This window comes from Choloepus didactylus, chromosome 4 (genome assembly GCF_015220235.1).
Source record: "Choloepus didactylus isolate mChoDid1 chromosome 4, mChoDid1.pri, whole genome shotgun sequence".
In the NCBI taxonomy this organism is placed as follows: Eukaryota; Metazoa; Chordata; class Mammalia; order Pilosa; family Megalonychidae; genus Choloepus; species Choloepus didactylus.
The window spans coordinates 37,104,657-37,119,177 of NC_051310.1; the positions used below are offsets into that span (position 1 = coordinate 37,104,657).

The 14,521-nt window shown below is 40.0% G+C and overlaps 1 protein-coding gene across 6 annotated transcripts in view; it reads right to left on the minus strand.

Moving 5' to 3' along the window:
- Positions 1 to 1,893: 1,893 nt before the first annotated feature.
- Positions 1,894 to 14,521, minus strand: part of PSEN1 (presenilin 1) — a 105,908-nt gene continuing 93,280 nt past the window's right edge. For all 6 annotated transcript variants that reach the window (XM_037832361.1, XM_037832359.1, XM_037832360.1 and 3 more), the window contains 2 exons: positions 7,890 to 8,008; positions 1,894 to 6,473 (listed from right to left, as the gene is read on the minus strand). In XM_037832361.1, the coding sequence (XP_037688289.1) occupies positions 6,318 to 6,473; positions 7,890 to 8,008 (275 nt within the window). In that variant the 3' untranslated portion in view covers positions 1,894 to 6,317. The remainder of the gene's footprint in view (positions 6,474 to 7,889; positions 8,009 to 14,521) is intronic.

Below are 14,521 nucleotides of genomic sequence, written 5' to 3' on the forward strand. Positions count from 1 at the left end.
GGGAGGGACTGCGGGAAACATCTGGGTTGGCAGAGTTCCTGGGGGTGAGGCGGGGCCCAAGCTTGTCTCCAGCCTCAGGGGCAGTGGGCCCTCCAAGGAGCCGGTCAGGCCTCACACTCCTCCCACCCGCCAGGAGGCTGGAGCTCTGCCAGGAGTAGAGACAAGCAGAGCTTTCCAAGTACCGAAGGGCGGGCTGGCAAACGAGCCCGGCTGCTGCCCGCTGGCTTTAGAGTCAGCCCAGCCTGGTATGCTATGGGTAAAAACGTAACAAAATCTTCTCCTCTTTCGCATGAGAAATTGACACTGGGATAGTCTATATCAAATACTACATAATTAAAATGATTTTAGGAAAAAAACAAAAACAAAAACAGGCAGCAAGGGTATGTCAACCTTCTTCCAAGAATAAGGATTCCAACAAGTTTACTTCCGGAGGCCCTTCCATCTCTCCTGTTTAGTGGGCCGGGGATACCAGGCACGGACGGGCCAGTCCAGGTTAGTGAATCAAATCTTCTTTTTCAAGGACAAGAGACTCCAGGGGTTGAAAAGCCTCCGTGGTGGATTAGGTCATCACCCTTCATAGTTTCCACAAGTCATTTAATGAAGGAGCTATATTCTAAGTAAATATGGAAACATATTTGGTTAGCTAATTCGGTGTTCCTCAGATAAATCACATTTATTTGAAGCCCAATTATCCTTGGGAGTCTCCACACATTTCTTCCTTCCTGATTTTGTTTTTGTTCATGTTCTTTGCCTTCTTGCCAATCCAGATTCTTCCCTTCTTTCCAAACTTGGTTCCAAACTTCCTGTTTCTGGAGAAAACTCCAATCTTAAACCAGTCTTCTATGGTTCCCTCCTTTACTCTGCATTCCAGTTCAAATGATGGTAAATTAATAAATGCTGTTGCATGTACTCAGGTATGTTGTCATTTCACTCTTTGCCAGATCCTAAGCTGCTGGGGGAAGAGTCTCCCTCCACCCCCCAACCTCCCCAACCCCCCTACACACACAACACACAGAAGAGTGTGCAGCAGAGAGAGCGGTGTGGGCTGGGATGACGGAAATTTGTGGTACTTACCATGCAATGCAGGAAATCCAGCCTCATCCTTCCTGCTCCTCAGTCCTGCTCAAATGTGTTCCTCATTTTCATCAGGAGCACTACTGTCCAGGTCCCTAAAAATCAGAAACCTCTCCCTGCTGATGTGGACAAATCGTGGTGCTTCTATGGCAGACTCTATTGACACTGCCTACGAGCTTCAGGAAAGCAAATGATGCCTCCGATTCCAAAGGAGGGGTGAGCACCTTCCCCTTGCTTCTCAATGCCCTGAGCTGAAGTGGCCAGGAACTCGTCCATTTTCATCTGCTCCTTTTGGAGAAAATCTTTGTATTTTCTCCCACAAACTTATCTCTGACTAATCCTTCCCAACATTATGATGTTATTCACTGTTCAGAAACAGGAGTTTTGTGGAGTTTGGGGGTAGAATGATAGGATATTCTATGCCTTACCAGGTCAATAGCAGTAAAGTTGCTTTTTCCAATAGTGTGACTTATTTCTTTTTAAGATAATCCTCTAGCACATGAAATACCTACATTATACTACAACACACATATCCTGTAAGTTTATACTTTGTTTTGCCAGTCTTTACATTAATGTGAGTTAACAGTTCAAGAAAAATATTCTTTCAGAAACTAATTTATTAAGAATAGTTGTTTTGAGGCTTTTTATAAACAGATTTAATATTGGACCCTTCAGTGGTATGGCCTGCCATAATCCATACCATTTTATTATAAGCCAATGATAGCAACAATGCATTTGTGTTTCTAAACTGTTTCTTGAGAATTTCTGAACAGTTCTCAGTTACACATTATAATACTTCCATGTAAGAAAACTAGTACAGGTGATTCATGCAGTCTTTATTAATTTGATAAATACAGGAAAATCTGCAATCATCTATCAAATTTATATCTTACCAAGAATTTGAAAGGTATTTTAAAAAGATGTATTCACAGTTTGTCTCAATTATGTAAAAAGCAGAGTCTGCAGAAGCGAAAGCCAGACAATGAGCACACTGAGTAAACGATCCCACTGACATGCACATTCCAGCATCTCCGATCACATCATAAACCAAGATAATCCTGTACCTGCTACTCTAATTCAGTTGAGTTTTGAAGCTGCTTGGTTTTGGCAATTATTTCAAAAGGAAAACTGCTTTCTGGGAAATCTATCTTGTCACACAGACAAACCTGAAATGCTAACAACACATTCCAGGGTCCAGGGTGGCCTAACTGCTTTCTCGTGGCACTGTTGCAGCATCCAGTGGGAAGCACTGGGAGAAGGCTTTGACAGTCAAAGAAGGGGTTCATTTCAGCACCAGGCTCCTTTTTAATATGCAAATCTGAGGTTTTAAATGCCTGAGGAGGGTTATGTTGTTGCTCGCAGCTGCCTAAACTGCACTCTTGCTCAAGCAGGTGTTTCCTATCAGAGAAGAGTCCTGTTCAGATGAAAGCATCCAGAAGATTCTGAGACTTGAGTGTGAGAAAGCCTTGCTGGTACACTCTGGCCTGCAATTTCAATGAGGGCTGTGAAGAGCTGAAAGCCAGTGTTTTCAACCTTCTGTGTTTGGGGAATTTAAAAAGAGGCGAGAAGATCACAGGATCACTAGGTTCAAACTCATGATGATGATATGTAACCTCCCGAAGGGCAAAACCAAAGGTCCAGTTTTCAAGCCACTTCCCAAACTCAGGGTTCTATATAGACCACCCAAAAGCAAATTTAGAGAAAAAGGAGTATTTTACTTAGAAGATTGGTTTCTGAAAGCATCAAGTCACTTTGGTAACATCACTTTTACAAGCCTGCCATCTCTTCTGTGGAACGAGACTATATACAATACCAACAGATGTTACAATTTTCAGAACTGACCGTGCCATGGCAGTAGGGCCTTCAGTAATGGTAACTGGGAGAAGTGGTTATTGACAAGCACCCAATATTTTAGCAAAGTTAAAGATGCCATATTCCAGAAAACAAGAGACTACAGCTGCATTCTGAGGATCAATCTTACTTGTCTTGGTATCCTTGGTCTACAGCGCATTGCCAGGAGTATGGAAGACACTGAACAAATAAATCTTTTCACAGTAGTTTCTGAGCTCTTTTCCTTCCAGGGTTAGATCATGAACAATCCAATACACAAAATCCTGCATTTGGGGGGTCAGGGATCAGAAGCTTCCTTTAGGCACCTGCTAATGACCCTGCAAGACCTTATTTGGAAACTTAACTTTTGTTTCACATTCTGCAAATTATGATCAAGAATACATATATGCCGTTGTTTGAGGCCAAGTACTAAACATATGTGTTTGGACATCTACTAGGGAGAATTTTTAAAATAAGGAGGACATTTCAAAAATAAAATAAAATAAAATAAAATAAAAATAAAAGGATATCCAGGGTTAAAAAGTAAAAATATTACATCTTTAGTTGTTGCTTTTCCATTGAAATCAATAAATTGCTTACTTATGACTGTTTTCTTCTAAGTTGCTTGGAAATCTTCCCTCTCTCCATTTTTTTCTGATTGAGAAAGTTAGTCATTTACAGCAAGAGCTGTGACCCAAGAATCACACACTAACCTGGCGAGACTCAAAAACAGGAAGGTGAGCCCTTACTCTCTGGAAACAAAACAAAACAAAAACAAACAACTCTACAAATCTGCCAAATATGGTTAATATTTCCACAGGCTAGTTTGTGGCAACATTCCGTATATAAATCCTCTTTGTATTGTAAGCCAGTCAGACCCAGACACTTTTCTTCCTGTATTCCCTTCCCTTCACGAAGAAGGTTAGCTCGGCTGCTAACCTAGCTCCAGTCAGCCCCTCTTCCCAGGGTGTGAGCTCCTAACCCCTGTGGAATTGCTACTGTTCTCTCTGGTGACAAGCTACTTTTCATGGTGGAAGACCAGCAATTTGATATTTCAGGAACAAATGAACTGAATCTAAAAAGAATGTTTGAAGGAAAGGTTCTGTGGCTGAGATCAGTGATTTAAAGAAATAAAATGAGTTCTGTATGCAGCTTTATAACTGCTGAGATGTGGCTCGGACTTGTGGAAAATGACAGATTCAGTGCAAAATTTCCACAGAGAACAATAGTACATAGGATGGATTTAAATGCACTCTCTCCCAAACCCCACAAATTCTCTTCTAAGATGAACCTTGTCATGGAAGATACAACACATTTGGGACCCCTGCTGAAATAAACTACTCTAGATTAGGGTTCCCTCAAGTATGCTTCAAATCACAAACTGGCATTCAGGTGGCTCTGTTGAAGCCACTGAATTGCATGTGCTTTCTAGAGGATAATACCCACAAGGTCATCTGTCTGGGAAGAGAAAGAATGTTGGAAAAAAGGTGCTAAATGATAAAAAGTAAATCGAGAGGAGAGAACTTACTTCTCTAAGCCCACTATCTTTGCATAGTTCTGAATTTCCCTGCAGTTCCCCACTGCCTAATATAAGCCAGTTTTTACTTTTACTAAGGTTGGACCAGCATATTACTCCAAAAATTAGTTTCTTATAAGAAATACCCTGTGACAGAAAACAAATAGGCCAGTTCCAAGGAGAATTCCCAAACAGGATCATATGATACAGAGAGAAAGCAGCAGGCAAAAGGGGAAAAGCCTGGTCCACAGGAATCAGTTTCTCACAAAGCTTAGTCTGATCGTCATGGCTAAGGCTTGTCTGCAGTAAAAGAAGGGTTGTGCCCTGGTAAGGCTTCACTGAGCGGGGTCACATGCACACAGGCTGATGGTTCTGTTCACATGCTTTGTCTGACTTGAACGCACAGAGTCTGAACACCTTTGTGACTTCAGCCAGTGCCTCCACTGCCCCATTCACATGAAGATTCATTGAGATGAAAGGTAATGCAGATGGAGAACCACAAAACACCCATTGTGAGGTTCTTAGATCTTCTCTTTAATATCTGCCCTAGGACATGAGCTCATTTGTCCTATTGACCACTGGAGGCCTCTTCCTTCTCCTGACCCAGCATTCTTCCACAGCTCGCCAGGAGAAATAATGGTTTTCTCCCAAGTCTTGTTTTGTACTGACACGACTGATTCATAAACGTTATAAACCACCAGCTTTGGGCTATTAGCTCTAATTGTGATCTACTGTCAGACACAAGGGGTTATAGTATAAAAAAAAAAACCAGGACAGAAAGTGCTTCACCAGCCATTTTACTCTTCTTTAATTCTACTGCCTTTGGGCACATAACTTATTTGCTACTGAAGAAATTATGACAGCAAGGCTGATAGCACTGATTCATAACACATTCTTTGCATCACACAAAGAGCAAAATCCCAGAATAACTGGATCATCTGCTACCATAACAGAGCTGTCTCATTTGCTGTATAAGAGAACTGCTTGTGGGTGGGAGTAAAAGGAGAAAAGGGGAACAGAAGAGCATCTGGGGGCAAGTAAACTTACAGGTACATCTAAAAATTAGGAACTTGGTGGAAAATATAGAATTTACCTAAGAAGGATGGGGAATTGTTGAGCAAAAGTTCCATTATTCCCAGAAATTACTGAATTTGGAACCTGAGATTAAGATTTTTTAAATCAAACTCAAATAAATTCCAACTGGCCTTGGGAAGAACTGGCAACCATAGATGATAATGGAGTTTCAGTGCTTGAGAACATAACTTGTCAAAATCAACCAACACATCCGACTTGACCCAAGGAGGAAAAAAAAAAATCTTATTTAAAAATGACAAGTCTGCAGCAAAAAAGTCTGAAAGTGAAAATTTGAGCCCCTTTCCACCTTTCCATTTTGCTGCTGGTGCCTGCTCTCCTCACAGTACCTCTTGAAAAGGTTCAGAAATCAACCAGTATAGAATAGGTTAATTTTCAACATGTAGTTTAAGATGAGTCCTGTTTGGTTTAAACCACTTCACTTAACCTCTTGGCAATGGTAGTCCTGAGAGTTCGTAGTGTTGGTAAAATCTACCTGTGACCAAGGATCAAACTGCTGGTCGAGCACAGCAGATTTCTGGCCCATCACGTTTCCTTATTTCTGTCCCTCAAATCTGGTAGTTTCTGCACCGAGGGACTCAGCCCACCATGAAGAAGTATGTTCAAAACCAGGTTCTGCAGGTGCCTGCCTGCTCTTCAGTGTCCAGTACTGTGAGTAGTCAGGAAAACTTGGAGGGAAGCTGCGAAAAGTCCAGCCGGAAATCTTGAGTCTTTTAGATGTGGACACAGGAAAATCACCTTTGTCCTCCCCAGATTTTATAACAGTCAAAGGAGAAAAATCCATGGGATTCCAACTGCAAATATGCTAAATATAAAATTGATGGAATGCTAGTTGGTCCATAAAGGGCTGCACAAGATAATCTGTGGCAAAGTAGAAAACAAGCCCAAAGGTGATAGAGATGGGAAGAGCTGGCAATGCCTTCTTGAAAATGGCAAGGAGTAATAACGTAAGGCACAAACCCTGTGAAGAAGAGGGGAAAAGACACAAACTCATAGATAATTATGAAACTATTTATGTCTAAAGCAATTCAATCACAAATCTTGCTTTTAACTTAAATAACTGAATACTACCCTTTTATGGTTAAATTTCAGAAGAAATATTTTCATTAAATCTGGAGGAAGAGCCACTAAAATAATGTAGCTTTCTCATAAAAAGGAAACACTTATTTTCTTTGCTTCATAGAGTTTACCATGCACACAATGTTGATATTCCAAACGCTAATTCTAGGCAAGGAATAGGATCTAAAAATAAGTAAAAAAAAATTTTTTTTTTAAATTTAAAGAACACTGAAATTTATATCTAAAAACATTTAGTTGTCTCCTGTGATTTTAGTTCAGCTAGCTAAAATCCCAGAAGGAAAAGCATTTTTAAGTTGTGTGGGCCCCAACAAAGAGATCTTCATAGAACATACTGACAACAAAAGTTTGTTCATGGAGAGTACACTGCTTTCTTGTAAACCCAGAGCAGCTATGATGTGGTCCACTTTTTACCCTAGTGACTGAGACACTAACTATAAAATCTGGGGGCTGAGCACTGCTTCAGTTTATCAAGAACAAATAATTTTTTTCTTAAAAGATACAACAACAACCAATAAATAATTTCAAACCCAGAAAACTGATCTCAAAAGAGAAATAAAGTACATGAAAATTTTAACTGGCTATATCATGATAAATTACAAATGTATAGTCACAAAAAAAAACACATAAGTAAAGGCTCTTACCTCACTCATCTAACTTCACTCATATATTACTTGCCAAAGATATCGTTAGTAAAAACACCAATAAGAAATATTTTACGCACCATTTACCTACATCGTAGTTCTGAGCCTTAGCGTTCACATGTGGCATTATAAGCAAGATCTCTGGAGATCATGCCCTGTTTTAGTGTCCTGCACCTTATACTTGTGTCCAACATAACACTGTAGGTCACAGGTCGTGTCATTAAACATAAAACAACAATCAAACCCTCAGGGACTAGGTCCAGGGACTAAGTGAGGATCTGCTTACCCCTTTAAAAAAAAAGACTGAGCTCTAGCAGAGCTATTTTCATAAAATCTAGGCTGCTGGGCTTGAAGCAGTGTTTCCTAATCAGAAGTACTTATTAAATTTCCTGGGGAACTTTTTAAAAAAATACACAATTAAAACATAAATAAAAATATCTCAGGGCAGGGCACAGTGTTTCAAAAGCTCCCAGGTGATTCTAATGTGTGGCTAGGGTGGCGAACTACTCAGGTGAGTCCAATTATCTTGTTTAACAAGGCTCCCCAGTTAACTGGAACACTCAACCCACCTGGGATTAAAACAGGACTGCCTTAAAGGGACAGGGCATTCAGAGTTTTGAGATTAGGAGTTCTGACACATTTCTGTGTATACTTACAATTAATATGGCTACAAAACAGGCTATGGTTGTGTTCCAGTCTCCGCTGGCTGTTGCTGAGGCTTTACCAACCAAAACACTGTAGAAAATGAAATCTCCTAATCCAAGTTTTACTCCCCCTAAAAAGGAAAGATTACAAATATAAAAAAGTTTGTCACTCTTGGCACTGATTTCACAACTCAAAAACAAGACTGTACTCCACCCTGCACTGAATGAGAAATCAGTTAAAGACATCATGCAAAAATTAGCTAGGTTTGCATGAGTGCCCTCTCTCCCTCTCTCCCCTTCTCTGTTTTCTATACTAGAAGTGAAGTTCAGATTCTATGTGGCTCACTCTGGGGTCCCATTAGACTATAAATAGTAGATGTTGCTGTTATATATAATAACAAAATAGCAAATGCCTAATACCTAGTTTTTGTACTAGTAAATCTCAAAAGAATCCCTCTCTATGACAGATTTCATCTCCATCAAAAAAAAAAGCTTTCCTGAGAGATCATTTACCTCATAAAATTCACCCATTATTAGCGTACAATTCAATGACTGTAGTAAACTTTACAGATGTGCAACCATTATCATAATCTATCCATCACAACCCTTCCATCACCCCAGTAAGATACCTTATGCTTATTTACTTTTTCCATATTTAAAAAAATTTTATTGAGATTGTTCACATACCATACAATCATCCAAAAATCCAAAATGCATAATCAATTGCCCGTGGTACCCTTATACAGCTGTGCACCCATCACCACAATTTTTTTTTCAATTTTTAGAACATTTTTATTACTCCAGAAAAGAACTAAAGACAAAAAGAAAACTCGAATCCTCCCATACCCCTATCCACTATCCCCCTCCATTATTGACGCACAGTATGGGTATAGTACATTTGTTACTGTTGATGAAAGAATGTTAAAAAAGTACAAACTGTAGTACATAGTTTTCAATACATATATTTTTTCCCTACATATCCCTCTATTATTAACTTCTAGTTATAATGTCATACATTTGTTCTAGTTCATGAAAGACATTTCTAATATTTGTACCGATAATCATGGACACTGTCCACCACAGGATTGACTGTTCTATACATTCCCACATTTTAACCTCCAACTTTCCTTCTGGTGACATATGTGACTCTAAGCTTCCCCTTTCCACCACATTTACACACCATTCAGTACCGTTAGTTATTCTCACAATAATGTGCTACCGTCACCTCTGTCCATTTCCAAACATTTAAGTTCAACCTAGTTAAACATTCAGCTAATAATAAGCAACCGCTCCCCATTCTTAAGCCTTGCTCTATATCCTGCTAACTTATATTTCATGTCTGAGTTTACATATTATAATTAGTTAATATCAGTGAGACCATACAGTATTTGTCCTCAATATAGCGCCCTCAAGGTTTCTTCATCAGTCCATTTTTTTTAAAGACGGTTTTGTTCACCCACCACACATTCCACTCTGAGTAAACAATCGATGGTTCCCTGTATAATCACATATTTATGCATTCACCACTACCACCACTATCTATATAAGGACATTTCCATTTCTTCCACAAAGAAGGAGGAAGAGTCAAAGAAGGTGGAGAGAAAAAAGAAGAAGAAAAAAAAAAAGACAGCTAAAAAGCTACAAAAGGAAAGACAGAATTAAACCAAAGTACAATAAAAAGTCAGACAACATCATCAATGCCAAGGGTCCCATACTCCTCCCTTATGTCCCCCTCTATAGGCACTTAGCGTTGGTATATTGCCTTTGTTACATTAAAGGAAGCATAACACAATGTTTCTGTTAACTATAGTTTCTAGTTTGCATTGATTATATTTTTTTCTCCAATACCACCCCATTTTTTAACACCTTGCAAGGCTGACATTCGTTTGTTCTTCCTCATGTAAAAACATATTTGTACACTTTATCACAATTTTTGACCACTCTAGGTTTCACTGGTTATACAGTCCCAGTCTTTATCTTTCCTCTTTCCTTCTGGTGTCCCACAAGCTCCTAATCTTCCTCTTTCAACTATACTCACAGTCATCTTTGTCCAGTGTACTTACATTATCATGCTACCATCACCCAAAACTGTGTTCCAAACCTCTCACTCCTGTCTTTTCCTTTTGTCTGTAGTGCTCCCTTTAGTATTTCCTGTAGTGCAGGTATCTTGTTCACAAACTTTGTCATCGTGTTTGTCAGAGAGTATTTTAAACTCTCCCTCATATTTGAAGGACAGTCTTGCCAGATACAGGATTCTCGGTTGGTGGTTTTTCTCTTTCAGTATCTTAAATATATCACACCACTTCCTTCTTGCCTCCACATTGCTACTGAGAAATCTTCACATAGTCTTATCAAGCTTCCCTTGTACGTGATGGACTGCTTTTCTCTTGCTGCTTTCAGGATTCTCTCTGTCTTTGACATTTGATAATCTGATTATTAAGTGTCTTGGTGTGGGTCTATTCAGATCTATTCTGTTTGGGGTAGGCTGTGCTTCTTGAATCTGTAATTTTATGTCTTTCATAAGAGATGGGAAATTTTCATTGATTACTTCCTCTATTATTGCTTCTGTCCCTTTTCCCTTCTCTTCTCCTTCTGGGACACCCATGACTCATACAATCATGTATTTCACATTGTCATTCAATTCCCTGAGATGCTGCTCATATTTTTCCTTTCTTTTCCCTATCTGTTCTTTTGTGTGTAGGATTTCAGGTGTCTTGTTCTCCAGTTCTTGAGTGTTTTCTTCTGCCTTTTGAGATCTGCTATTGTATGTCTCCATTGTATTTTTCATCTCTTATTGTGCCTTTCATTTCCATAGATTCTGCCAGTTGTTTTTTCAAACTTCTGACTTGTAACTTATGTTCGCCTAGTGTTTTCTTTATACCCTTCATCTCTTTTGCCATATTTTCCTTGAACTTGTTGATTTGGTTTTTGAGTTGATTTAGCATATTTCTTTGAATGTCTTTGATTGTTTCATTAAAATGAAACAATATCTCTATGCTACCTTAATTGAGGTATAAGTGTATTCCTTTGGGCCATATCTTCATTTTTTGTAGTGTAATTTGTAGTTTTCTGTTGTCTAGGCATCTGGTTTCCTTGGTTACCCCAATCAGATTTTCCCAGACCAGAATGGGTTCAGGTCTCAGAATGGGGTTATATTCAGTTGAGTTTCCCTGACGATTTATCTTCGAAGAATGACAGACTTTCCTAAGAGGTCTCTAGACGCTGTGCTTTTCCTAACCTGCCCAGCGGGTGGTGCCTGTCATCCTGTCGCTCCCAACTGGTATAAGGAGGTGTGGCCCCTTTATTTTTTGTTTTGGTTGTTTTTCCCCAGGCTCTGGGGTCTGAACTCTGAAGGGAAGGCCAGCACTAGAGCTGGGCCCCACCTTGTTCCTCTTAGGGAAGATACACCCCCTAGGGAGTTATCTTCTGCATCTGAATTGCTCCTTTGTCTCTCTGACTCTGTCTGGCTCAGAGAGCTGTGAACTGAAAATGGCTGAGGCTTTCTCCACTGAGCCACTCAGGTTGAGAGAGAAAAAGGGAAAGAAAGCCCCCTTTCAGAGCCAGTCCACAGCTCCCTAGTTTTGCCCATCGGTCAGAGAGAGCACCTGGCCTTTAGGGCTCCCTTCCCCGGGACACAGGAGTTTTCTGTCTTTCTAAGGTCAGTCATCTCTAAAAGCCTCTGTCTGTTTGTTAAGGGTTTGTCTATGTTTGTAGCTTGTATTCAGCAGTCCACATTTGTTAATTAAAACCCCAGTTGGAGCTGGGCTGAGCTATAGTCACTTGCTCCAGGGCTGTTGCTTTCTCCTACAGCGAGGGCTTGTAGCTCAGCCTGCCATGGGGGAGGAGGGGTGGCTCCCGGCGCAGTTCCACAGTTTTTACTTACAGATTTTATGCTGCAATCTCAGCCATCCCAATCCAGGTTGGTGTACTATCTGTGGACTCTTATGGTTGTCCCCCAGCAGTTCTAGGTTATTTACTAATTGTTCCTGGTTGTTTATTAGTTGCTCCAGGGGACAAAGTTCCACTCCTCTCCATGACACCACCTTGCCCCTCCTCCCGTTTATTTGCATTTTAAACCCCACTCCCACCCCGAATCTCAGGCCTTTTCTAAACAATTCATATAAATGAACTATACAGTCTTGTGCATTTGGCTTCTTTCATTTAACATAATTTTTTGAAATTTACCCATGATATTGCATGTATCTGTAGTTTGCTCCTTTTTGTGCTGAATCATTTTCCACTGTAAGGACATACCACATTTTGTTTATCTATGAGGGACATTTGGATTGTTTGCTGTTTTTGGCTATTATGAGGAAGGCTGATATGAACATTTGTGCACACACCTTTATGTGGACATATGTTTTCATTTCCCTTGGGTAGACTCCTAGGAGTGGAACTGCTGGATAGTGTGGTAAGTTTACATTGAGTGTTTTAAGAAACTGCTACTTTGCCCTCACAGTTTACATTTCCACCAGCAATGGACGAGAGTTCCAGTTTCTTGACTTCCTTACCAACATTTGGCATTACCAATCTTTTTTTATTATAATCTTTTTTTTTTATCTTCATTTTATTGAGATATATTCACATACCATGCAGTCATACAAAACAAGTCGTACTTTCGATTGTTTACATTACCATTACATAGTGGTACATTCATCACCCAAATCAATCCCTGGCACCTTCATTAGCACACACACAAAAATAACAAGAATAATAATTAGAGTGAAAAAGCAATTGAAGTAAAAAAGAACACTGGGTACCTTTGTCTGTTTGTTTCCTTCCCCTTTTTCTACTCATCCATCCATAAACTAGACAAAGTGGAGTGTGGTCCTTATGGTTTCCCAATCCCATTGTCACCCCTCATAAGCTACATTTTTATACAACTGTCTTCGAGATTCATGGGTTCTGGGTTGTAGTTTGATAGTTTCAGGTATCCACCACCAGCTACCCCAATTCTTTAGAACCTAAAAAGGGTTGTCTAAAGTGTGCATAAGAGTGCCCACCAGAGTGACCTCTCGGCTCGTTTTGGAATCTCTCTGCCACTGAAGCTTATTTCATTTCCTTTCACATCCCCCTTTTGGTCAAGAAGATGTTCTCCGTCCCACGATGCCGGTCTACATTCCTCCCGGGAGTCATATTCCACGTTGCCAGGGAGATTCACTCCCCTGGGTGTCTGATCCCACGTAGGGGGGAGGGCAGTGATTTCACCTTTCAAGTTGGCTTAGCTAGAGAGACAGGGCCACATCTGAGCAACAAAGAGGCATTCGGGAGGACGCTCTTAGGCACAACCATAGGGAGGCCTAGCCTCTCCTTTGCAGCAACCGTCTTCCCAAGGGTAAAACCTGTGGTAGAGGGCTAAACCCATCAAACCACCAGTCCCCTATGTCTGTGGTCATGTTAGCAACCATGGAGGTGGGGTAGGCGAATACCCCTGCATTCTCCACAGGCTCCTCAAGGGGGCACTACATCTTTTTTTTTTTTCCCTTTGTTTTTCTTTTTTTCTTTTTTTTTTTTTAATTTTCCCTTCTTTTTTAAATCAACTGTATGAAAAAAAAAGTTAAAAAGAAAACAAACGTACAATAAAAGAACATTTCAAAGAGACCATAACAAGGGAGTAAGAAAAAGACAACTAACTTAAGATAACTGCTTAACTTCCAACATGTTCCTACTTTACCCCAAGAAAGTTACCTAATATAGCAACATTTCTGGGAACTTGCTCCTACTATATCCATCAGAAATTAACAGACCATAGTCATTCCTGGGCATCCCCAGAACATTAAATAGCTTATCTGTTCTTCTTGGATTATTGTTCCCCCTTCCTTAATTGCTCTCTATTGCTAGTTCCCCTACATTCTACATTATAAACCATTTGTTTTACATTTTTCAAAGTTCACATTAGTGGTAGCATAATATTTCTCTTTTTGTGCCTGGCTTATTTCGCTCAGCATTATGTCTTCAAGGTTCATCCATGTTGTCATATGTTTCACGAGGTCGTTCCTTCTTACTGCCGCGTAGTATTCCATCGTGTGTATATACCACATTTTATTTATCCACTCATCTGTTGAAGGACATTTGGGTTGTTTCCATCTCTTGGCAATTGTGAATAATGCTGCTATGAACATTGGCGTGCAGATATCTGTTCGTGTCACTGCTTTCCGATCTTCCGGGTATATACCGAGAAGTGCAATCGCTGGATCGAATGGTAACTCTATATCTAGTTTTCTAAGGAACTGCCAGACTGACTTCCAGAGTGGCTGAACCATTATACAGTCCCACCAACAATGAATGAGTTCCAATTTCTCCACATCCCCTCCAGCATTTGTAGTTTCCTGTTTGTTTAATGGCAGCCATTCTAACCGGTGTGAGATGGTATCTCATTGTGGTCTTAATTTGCATCTCTCTAATAGCTAGTGAAGCTGAACATTTTTTCATGTGTTTCTTGGCCATTTGTATTTCCCCTTCAGAGAACTGTCTCTTCATATCTAATTGGGCTGTCTGTACTATTGTCATTGAGTTTAGGATTTCTTTATATATGCAAGATATCAGTCTTTTGTCAGATACATCGTTTCCAAAAATTTTTTCCCATTGAGTTGGCTGCCTCTTTACCTTTTTGAGAAATTCCTTTGAGGTGCAGAAACTTCTAA